The sequence below is a fragment of the Cyclospora cayetanensis genome, unplaced genomic scaffold (assembly GCF_002999335.1).
Source record: "Cyclospora cayetanensis isolate NF1_C8 unplaced genomic scaffold, CcayRef3 CcayRef3_contig_19, whole genome shotgun sequence".
NCBI classification, from domain to species: domain Eukaryota; phylum Apicomplexa; class Conoidasida; order Eucoccidiorida; family Eimeriidae; genus Cyclospora; species Cyclospora cayetanensis.
This window is the reverse complement of record NW_020312136.1, coordinates 267238-277112: the sequence shown is the minus strand read 5'-3', so window position 1 is coordinate 277112 and position 9875 is coordinate 267238. Positions and strand designations below refer to the sequence as shown.

Sequence of the window (9875 nt, the reverse complement as noted above, 5' to 3'; positions counted from 1 at the left end):
AAGCAGTTCTCCTGTCGTTGTTGTGAGTTCTGCGTCCAGACAAGTGCAGTTTACGCGGTTTCTCGCATTTTCAGACAATACAAGCGCCTATTCTGCATTTCTAGAGGAGAAGAGACGTCTCCACTGCTCCCTACGCCCGTTTTCCATCACCTGTTGCTGAGGTGGCTGCTGCTGCGACTGCTACCGCAGCGAGCCGCCAACCAGGGGGCCCCCCGCCCCGCCCCCTGGGCCACCGCCGCTGCGCGGCTGCTGCATTGGGGGGCCCCCTCCATATCGGTCCCTACTGATGCTGCTGCATTCTTCTGCCCTCGTCCTCCGATTCACAGCGCACGAGTCCGTTTGAATAGGAAGCTTCTTCCGGCTAGGCGTTGAAGAGATCTTCCTTCTGCAGGGCCCTCCACAGGGCAGTGCATGCGGTGCTCTTGCGCGGGTATTTTCTCCCGGAGGATCTTCTGCCATACGAGGATGAAGAAGGGCCTTTCCTCAAGGCCGTAGCGAATGGGGCGTTCTCTGGAGGCTGAGAAGGAGGAAGGGGCCCCAAAGGTCTTCCTGGCCGTTCCACGCCTCACTGCTTCTCTCAAGTGTACCCTCTGCCACTTTTTGAGGGGTTCCATTGCGGGTGCCACCGCGAAAACAATCGTTCACCCGCTGGACAGGGTGAAGATGCGGCTGCAGGTGAGGGGCCTACAGCGTTGCAGCATCTGAATCGAAGGGTGTAGGGTTCGATTCCAAGAGCATGCTTTTTTGCGGGGGTTTCGCTTGGGAAAGGCAAAGCTGCTGCTACTGTGCGCCTCGCTTGTTGATTTCTGGAAGCTGCCCGTCTGGCCGGCTGTACAAATGCATGAAAAGCTGAACGGCCCCTTCGCTCAACGTTCCCCGGTGTTTCCAACTGGGGTGCTTTTGCCTCAGGTCAGAAGCGCGGTAGTAGGGACCACCTTCTCCCTCCGCCTTCTTCCGAAGGAGCTCCACAAGATGATCCGTAATGAAGGATTCTTCTCTCTGTGGAAGGGCAACTCCTCTGCTTTCTGCAGGTGAGGGGCTTAGAGGGGCCTCTCTTCCTGTATAAAGGGCCCCCACGGCGCGTTGGCGCAGTTTTTCTCTTCTTTTTCACCCTCGCACAGCTCATGAAAGAAACCTCAATGTCTGCACCGAGGAGAAGACGCCCCCCTTTTCCCCTTTGAGCGTTGCCTCGGCCTGTTCAAAAGCCCTCCGTAAGTCTGTGCTGCATGCGGCTCTCTGTGCGCGCATGCCGCCTTCTTTCTGTCTCTCTCCCTTAGGACCTTCCCCCATAGCGGCATCGTCTACTTCTCGTTCGATCGTTATTTGGCCGCTCTGCAGCGGCTTTCCCCCGAAGGGGCAAAGGCAAACAGACTCCTCGCCGGTGCAGCTGCAGGTAAGCACAAGAGAGTCAGCCTCCCTCCAACGTCTTCCTTGCACGCTGCGGAGCAGCCTTAAGCTTTCGGCTGACAGCGCATGCAGCACCCTAGAGACGGCCTTAGAGAAAGCCTCTCGGATGTTGTCTCTGGCACTCCGCCGTGATGCCTCCCTCACCTTTCCTTGTGTGTATTCATGTGTTTTACATGCGCAAAATATCTGCGGCTCGCGCCGTTGCCTGTGCTGCTATCCCCTTTCTTGGGATGCCCCTTCCACGGCATATTCGCAGGGGCCACCTCAACAGTCGTGACTTATCCGCTGGACGTACTCAACACACGCATGAGCGTCACCAAGCACCGCTTAAGTTATCACCAGGTGAGAGAAACCTACTGCTACTGCTGCTGCTGCTGCTGCTACTACTGCTGTGAAGCCAACGCCGCGCGTGGCTCTAGCGCTTTTTTTTTCTCCTCTTTCCCCCCCCCCCCCCCATCCTCTCCCCTCCTCCCTCCCCCTGCTTATGGCCCGTTGCAGCGATTTTTATGTCGGCTAAGAAGCTCCCTTCCTTCAAAAAGGGCAACCCTCTTTTCCATGCGTCTGTGGCAGCCATCGTGTGCGCCCTCCTTGGGGTCTACTGTGCTATAGGGGAGGGAGTCTTTCTTCTTCAGCCACCCTTCTGCGTCACCTCGCGTTTGTTGATCCTGCCTGCCCACCTACCTGTGCGCATGCAATGCATAAGGGGCATACCGGCTTTCAGTATTTCCTGCTCATCCTCCAGCGACACTCCTTAGCCGCGGCGAAAGGGGCCAAACGACCCTCTTGACAGACCTGCTGCTGCCGGTATGCGTATTTCAGGTGTCCATGCTGCGGCATGAGGGGGCAGCTTCTCTTTATCGAGGCTTCTTACCAACAATACTAGGCATTGTTCCCTACGCTTCCGTTTCCTTCTTCACTTTCGAGACCCTCAAACAACGATTTCTCGTAAGCAGAAAATACGAGGCCAGGTTCATCTGTGTATATGTCTCGCTGTGTATGAGTATGTGTCTCTCTGTGTATGTGTCTGTCTGTGTGCTCCTTCCCGTTGGTTTCTTCATATCACACCGTAAAGCCTCAATCAGTTGCCGATAGCGCAGTTCTAAATGCAGCAAACACAACAAAACCCTTTTTTCTGCATTTGCCTGTGGGGTTCGGTTGAAAGGGAGGGGGGCTGCGCTACGCCTTTTTTTTCTCTGTCCATTGCAACACGATGCACGAGTCCAGCGTGCCGTAGCCTTTTGGAGGGACGCGAATGCAGCAGCAGCAGCAGCAGCAGCTCCTGCACATATTCCCATCCTCTACCCATGCTATGTGTGCCTTCGGCTCCTGTGCTTTTTAGGAAAGAGGCGAGGAATTTACGACTCTGCACAGCGTCGTGTGCGGCGGCTTCGCGGGCGCCCTTGGGCAGACTCTCACATATCCGCTGGACTCCGTGCGGAAGTTGATGCAGGCAAACGCCTTTCTCCACAAATACAGCGTAAGGAGGGAGGCACACTTACACCAGCGAGCCGCAGCCTTGAGCATGGTGTGGCCGGCCGGCTAGTTGCGCATTCAAGGCATGCATGCGCGTGCAACCCTTTTCGAGGGAATGCTGTGTGTGTATACATGTAGATGTGCGTATGTATATGTATATATATATATATGTGTGTATATGTATGTGTTGGGATCTGCGGTCGAGGCGGAAAGGCCCTTGGCAGGAAGTTTCTTGCCCACTGTTCATGTGCTTTCATGTTGTTCTGCTAAAAGCAAATCACAATCCATTTTTTTCGGCGGGAGTCCCTCTCCATATACGGGTAGCGCTCTGTTTGCGGCCGTGTGTTGCTGCAGGAAAAGGGTGCTCTTTGCGATCGGCGTCTCACAACTTTAGACGCTTTCCGCCAAATTTACCGTCGGGGGGGTGTGAGGGGTCTGTACAAAGGGGCATCGCTGTGCTGGGTAAAAGGCTTTTCTGCTGCTGGCATCTCATTCAGTCTAAACGAAAGGTTTAAAGGCATGCTCCTGCAAGAGGGGCTGTGCTCCGTTTGAATAAAGCGCCACTCGATTTCTTGGCGAAGCGGCAATGGCTGCGGCCGCATATAGCTAGGAGCAATTCTACATGCTCCCTCTAACATACGCAAGCTGCAGGGAGAACCGATAGATATGCTGGCCTTGCGGGACGAATGAGGCTGGAAGGGTCTGTGCTCGCCACTTGCCACGCCTTTCCGCCCTGTGCGCACTCAGGGGGTCCCCCACCACGGGCTCTCGCTGAAAAACTAAAACTACACCTAAACACACGAAAAAGTGTGATGCACTGCTTCCCTTGCTAGCATTATATGGCAGCCTAGCATCTCGGCGGTTTTACTGCTTCCTAAAAGTTTTCGAGCTGTACTACGTTCCACCCGTCTTTAATTGATTAGTTGGTGCGGACGGAGCCTAAACAGTTGATCCACTGCGTCCCCCGGGGCGTAGAAGTATATATATATATATGTATATAGGGCTTAAACTTCTTTCCCCCGACGTGCAAACACAGGCACTCCCCATCGAATCGCATCAAGCTACGAGCTTACTGTATCCAACGCCACCGTTGCTGCTACCAGGTTTGCACGCGGTAGCGCGACAACTCCCCAATATGACGCCGCACCTGCTCCTGCATCTAGCACTTGCTGCAGCTGTACTGCGCAGTCAAAAGTGAGTGTGGACGCACGCATTCATGCATGCCAATTACGCAAAGGGAAAACGGCGAAGCGGCGCGCTTCAAGACACACTACACGCAAAAACGCTCGGGGCGCACATACAGACCCTCGCGTTCATCCCCACATCGCCAGCTGCTAACGCTGTGTAGAAGCAATAGCGGAGCCGGTAGGGGGCAGTATTTTTCTCATGCGGCATACGTTATTCACAGCACCGCTTTCTCTCTTTCGACGCATTCCCTAAGTGCGCACGCCGGCCGCCCGGCCGCTCGACTTTTTAGCATCATGCAAAACAACCGAAAACCCCTCCAAAAAACAGCTTTCACTTAATGCTTTGCTTGTGCTAGCTAGCCAAGGGTGCTGTCAAGGTCAGCGCAGCAGCTCCAAACTCAGGACTGACTGCTCAGCTTCCCTCTAGGTGCCAGATCGTTCACACCGAAAAAGTACACTTGAAATCGTTGCGCTAAAGATGCAGAGACACAGCTTTTGCCACTTCACTACCTGCACTCTCGATTCCCCCGAGACCTGTTTTTTGTCGTGCCATGTTTTGCCCCGCGGTTCTCCGAGCCTTTTTCTCGCTATGTCTGCCAGGCAGTAGCGGGCCAGAGCTACCGGCGACTGTCGCCTACCTTGCACGGGTGTCTGCCTATCCAGCTACCTAGCTAGCCGCAATAGCTGGCTAGCTGCAGATCGGGGAAGGCGCTCTGTGCGTCCGCGATGCAGCGCTAAAAAAGCTGATCGAAAGAGAGCCTCCCCCGTTGGCATGAGCTACTCTTTCCATCCAAGAGCCGCATGCATCTGCCGATTGATGGTCGAGGGCCTCTTCTGCGTGGCGGGAATCGATGCGGCAGGGGGCCCAGTCCGCGTGCACGGCGTCGTGTTCGCCGCAGATACTGGTCGTGCGACTGGGCAGTCTGCTGCAGATGGGACGCAAACAGATGCCGTCCATGCTGAGATCTGTGGCTGTGAATGACGGAAAAATGACTTGACCTGCCTGCACAGTGAACTGGGGGTGCCCGTTACATTGTATCAGATCCTTCACGCCCGAAGCCGGCTCTAAAGCTGGAGATCCGAAAGCGACGCTCAAGGAGTCGATGCCTCCCCACAAGGCCCCCGCCCTGAGGCCACGCGTGGGATCTTCCGGAGGGCTTTGGCTGGCGAGCTGCTGCTGCCTACAACGGCTCAGCAGTGCCTCCCCCACATGAACCTGATGGGGGAACGGCTTGGTCTCCTCTGCCGTGCAGCCTCGTGCCGCATGCGGCGGGGGGCAAGCGCCTCCGTATGAAGGTGTTCCCAGGGTGGGGTTGTCCGTTGCCATGTCTGCAGAGTCGTCTGCCCGCACATGAGAATCGTTCGTCAGAGAAGGAATGCGAAGGATGCAGTGCTCGCCAGCAGGGCCACGGGCGGTATACCGAACAGGAGCACCCGCATGTCCAGGAAGCGAAACAATATCCAATGCAACACCAACAACGTTGTGCGCAGCAGGCGCGCATGCAGCCCCAGCAGCAGCAGCCGCGGAGGGCACGGACACCGACAGGGGGGCAGTGAGGCCGCTTTTTAGGACCTCAATGATCTGTTGGGCCGCCAACTTCAAAGGCGTCGATTCTGTTGCATCAAAGACGGAAGACCACGTGCTGCATACAGGCACAACTAGCAAGGGGCAGCGGCAGACATAGAATGCACACGCTTCGCAGCCTTAGCTATCTCCCCTCCCCTTTGACAACAACACCGCATGTGCGTGACACATACAGCCACCTTGCGGAAGGCGCTGCTGCACGGCCACACCGATGCACAAACGAGACGGAGCCCCAACACACACACACGCACACCTTGCTTGCTTGCGCATGCACAAAACACCCTTCCCACCTCTACAACAACTACTACTACCACCACTACCAAAGCTGTAGTCATGCAGCCAGGAACAACTGGCAGAGGAAATATCCAAAATCACCAAGACCAAAATCGCGAATTCCCACCTGAGCTGCCCTATAGTCCTGCAATTCGTTACGCCGCGTAGCACATCCTCAAAGTACGTGCCCAAGAAGGGCCGGAGATCTTGGAGCCGCGAGACATATCGCCCCTTCCTCTCTATCCAGCAACATACAAAAACCACAGCATGAGCACTCTTAAGCCTTGAGATCCGGTGTGACAAGAACGCATGTGCGAGGCTGTGAAACACGAACTTTACGGCCAAACTTGGGTGCACCACGAGCGATACAAAAGGCACCGTACGGAGAAGCTGATGCAGCTCGTCGCGCAAAGAGATACAGCATGAAGCCCCTACGCCATCGCAGCCAGACTGCCTGCTCCAGCCCTCCAACAACTTCCTTCCCGCAGGACGCACAACACGCATCCCAGAGAGCTCAAATCTGCATTTTTCTTTGGCTGCCTTACACTAGGAACCCCCAAACCCCCTCTCTACGCAACGAGCGTCGCTGCATGCGTCTTAGCGTCAATCGCACAAGTTCCCCTTCCCTCTCTTCTCCCCCCCTTCCTTCCCTCTCTCAACCTCCAACATTCTTTCCATTAGCCTGCAGCGGTCAGTGGCGCACTCACCAAGAAACTCCCGCTGCACAATGAGTCTGCCTTCCTCCTTCTGCAACAGTATCTCTTGTATCTCTTCGGTAACTTTATGAACTTCGCCCTCTAACGCGGCAATCGTCATCTTTTGCCTCCTCGCCTCGTCCTCCCGCAGTTTAAACTCCTCCTCCCTCTTTCTGCAGGCTTCTTCGCGCTGCTGCAGTCGCTTCTTCTGGATCTCGAGCTCTCTGCAGACGTGACGTTGCCATTTGCGAACGTCCTGACTCCACTTATCTCCCGGAGGCGATGCAAAGAGTTCTCCAGCCGTCCGTGGCATGTGGGGCCCCTCCTGGTTGCTGCCTGCAGGGGCACCTCCACTCTGAAGGCCCCCCCCCCCAGCTGCCGTCCCCTTAGTCAAACTGCCACTGGCCTGTCTGCTGCACTCCTCCCCCGACTTCACCGCCCCTTCCGCCTCAGCCTGCGACTGGGGCTGCTGCAGTTGGGCTCCAGCGACTAGCAGAAGCTCCTGCCGATCTATGGATACGTGCTGCTCCTGCCCAGTCTCCCCTTCAAGGCAGAGGACGAAGCGATCAGGACCTAAGTGCGCAAAGTCCACGCAAACTAGAAGGAAAATTTCGCCCAGGCCCCTGTCGAACCAGCTACAGAGGCAAAGGAAGGAGTGAAAGAGAGACACGTATATTTTTAAATAAAACGCCATGCTTATTCGAACCCCCACATGCAGCATCGCAGCACACAACACATCTCCTCGCCAAAAAGATCTTCCCCTTAGTGACAAAAGAAACCGCCTTCACAGGGCCACCACCTAAGAAATCATACTCCCCCAGAGACACAAAAAGAGCCGCAGCTGACAGCCCTAGCAACCCATCCTCTGCCGAGTGAACCACAAGATTTCGAACGCACCTGAAGGGGTGACACTTTTCACCTTGATGCTTGCAGGAGAGCGTGCTGCTTGACATGCATGCGTCTGAGGCAAGGCGCCACACACAGGCACACAGATACATATACATATACAGAAACATGTACAGCACAAATACATACGATAACCCCTCGCCCAAGGCAATGCGAGCAGGCAACACAACTCCGCCATGGCCCCCCCCCCTACTTCACAAAACATCCAGCAGAGCTTAACCAAGGGCGCAGCAGTGCGCCTCCGCTGTGCTGCTCGCTCACGCAGAAACCACAAATGTTTCTCAGCACCTTTCGCTCTCCTAGCTGGAGGTGAGAGGAGGCGGAGGAGGAGGCAAGGCTGTGAGGCTATGGAAATGAGAAATGCACAGAAACAGACAGAAGCAGAAGAAAGCTCACGGGAGAGTGATGACGCGGAGAAGCCGGACGGGAAACTCGTGTCACTTGTACTTGGCAGGCATTGCGGCAGTTTGCCCACTCTCCACAGCCGTAGCTCGTAACAACCACATCCTCCCCTAAAACACACCACTACCACCAAGAAGCATCCCTGGTCAGCCCTTCTGCTGAAATCTTGACAGAGAGGAAACAACAGCTACATCTCCGCGATCCACCAGCTAGCCAGTGCGCGGCATAGTAGTGCAAGACGTTACGTACCAGCACCCATCTAATGTTGAACAACAACAACAACCTCCTCCCCCCCCTTGATGCAACTCCCATGCCCCTCGTCCCGTCAAAACGCTAGAGTGCGTCTATATGTGTATTAGTAAGTCGATGTGTGTGTAAGTGTTTATGTGTCTATGTGTGTATGTGTTTATGTGTCTATGTGTTTATGTGTCTATGTGCCTAAGTCTATGTGTCTCTACGTGTGTATGTCTCTATGTGTGTATGTGTCTCCATGTGCGTATGTATGTATGACCACTGCACGCCTCCCTTTGACTTTGCCCCCCCTTTGCAGCTACACAACAGGCCTCAGTTTGATACACATTATTATGTCTCCTGCGCGACGAGACGTACCCGGAGACATAATAGAGACCTGCACTTGACCTGCTCCACATAGTCCAGAAGCACTCGGAGCCGCATGCGCTGCTCCCCTCGGGCTGCTGTGTTGCTGCAGGGGCCCCTGCGTCCTGTCGCTGCAGGATCTGTTGAGGATTTGTTGAGAAGAAGGGGCCCCCGGGGCCCCATTGGCCCCCGCCCCCCACCCCTGCCACATGGGGCTCGTGCCGCTGGGATCGACAGCAAAACCGTTCCTAGGCATCCGATTAGCGGCAGCGAAGTGCTGATGATGGCTGAAATCCTGAGGTCCCCCTCCAGCGTGTGTGAATCCGAAGGATTCCTCCTGGCCATACGGGAGGTAGACATGCATCGGATCGCCAAGAGGGCAGCCGTCTTGCAAACGTGAGCCTCGAAGTCCGACAGCAGCGGGCACCACGGCTACTCCAGCAGCGTCAGAGGGGTGCTGAGCTGAGGAGTCTCCTCGTGGCAGAGCCATGAAGGATGGGCTGCCTACCAAGCCGGCTTGCGCTGCTGCGCAACAGCCGTCCGCGGCGAGGCCTGCCGCATGCGAGTCGGAGAGCGGCATGCAGGCAGACTCCCCGCCAACGGAAGAGTAGGGCATCACCGTAAAAACCCCGTGTTCTCCGCACACAGCTCCGTTGGGGAGGGCCTGCGACTCTGGACAGCACCCAACTACAGGTTGGCGGCAGTCCGCGCATGCAGCGCTCGTTGGCGTGTTGCTGCTGGCACCGCACTCTGGAGTGGAAGCGGCGGCTTTGACGTCCGCAAGGTCGCGGGCCCTGTCTGCTACAAGCGCATCGTCTGAACCGGTGGAGCAACTTGTGCTGTAGCTTGTGTTTGCAGCTCTGTCGATTCTGTCCGAGTCCTCCACCCCAATCGGCAGCTGGTCAATGAGAGACGCAAATGACTGAATCTGCAGAGACGTCATTATGGCAATTTATTACACTCAAGCCACGCGCTACCGCAGGAAGTGCAAAGGCCGCGCGCGCCGGAGAGGGTTCCGATAAGTGAGACGTAGTGGACAGACACCAGAATCCCGCCTCTTCTGTGAGTGAAAACCGCTTATCCGCAGACAAACCGAAAAGAGAGAAAAGAAAAGCGGAAGGGGTGGAAGAAGCTGCCGCTAGTGCAGCAGCAGTCTAGATGAGGCACCGGAGCTCTACATCTGAGGTGTTGCTGTGCGGGGCACTGGGCAGAGTGACTAGGATGCGGGAGGCCGCGGCGGAAGCTCTAGCTCCCACAATATGAAGTTGCAATTCAAATCCCAAGCCCGGATGTTGCGGAATCGCGCTGTGTGCAGCGTACACCACTCGGAAGGCCGGGCCAGTCCAGACC

At 55.9% G+C, this 9875-nt stretch overlaps 3 protein-coding genes across 3 annotated transcripts; 1 reads left to right on the top strand and 2 right to left on the bottom strand.

Annotated features, from left to right (window-relative positions):
- Positions 1-498: 498 nt before the first annotated feature.
- Positions 499-4543, top strand: LOC34622784 (mitochondrial coenzyme A transporter SLC25A42). Its single transcript, XM_026337569.1, has 10 exons — positions 499-675; positions 973-1031; positions 1278-1393; positions 1664-1749; positions 2227-2375; positions 2752-2884; positions 3235-3389; positions 3545-3687; positions 3917-4191; positions 4424-4543. The coding sequence occupies exons 1-10, from the start codon at positions 499-501 to the stop codon at positions 4541-4543; spliced, it is 1413 nt and encodes a 470-aa protein (XP_026193354.1).
- Positions 4540-5716, bottom strand: LOC113147335. The gene is made up of 3 exons (XM_026337568.1): positions 5708-5716; positions 4787-5460; positions 4540-4660 (listed from the first exon to the last, which is right to left on the bottom strand). The coding sequence occupies exons 1-3, from the start codon at positions 5714-5716 to the stop codon at positions 4540-4542; spliced, it is 804 nt and encodes a 267-aa protein (XP_026193353.1).
- Positions 5717-5726: 10 nt separating this feature from the next.
- LOC34623903 lies at positions 5727-9468 on the bottom strand. Its single transcript, XM_026337567.1, has 4 exons — positions 8726-9468; positions 6633-7255; positions 6053-6164; positions 5727-5790 (listed from the first exon to the last, which is right to left on the bottom strand). The coding sequence occupies exons 1-4, from the start codon at positions 9466-9468 to the stop codon at positions 5727-5729; spliced, it is 1542 nt and encodes a 513-aa protein (XP_026193352.1).
- Positions 9469-9875: the final 407 nt, after the last annotated feature.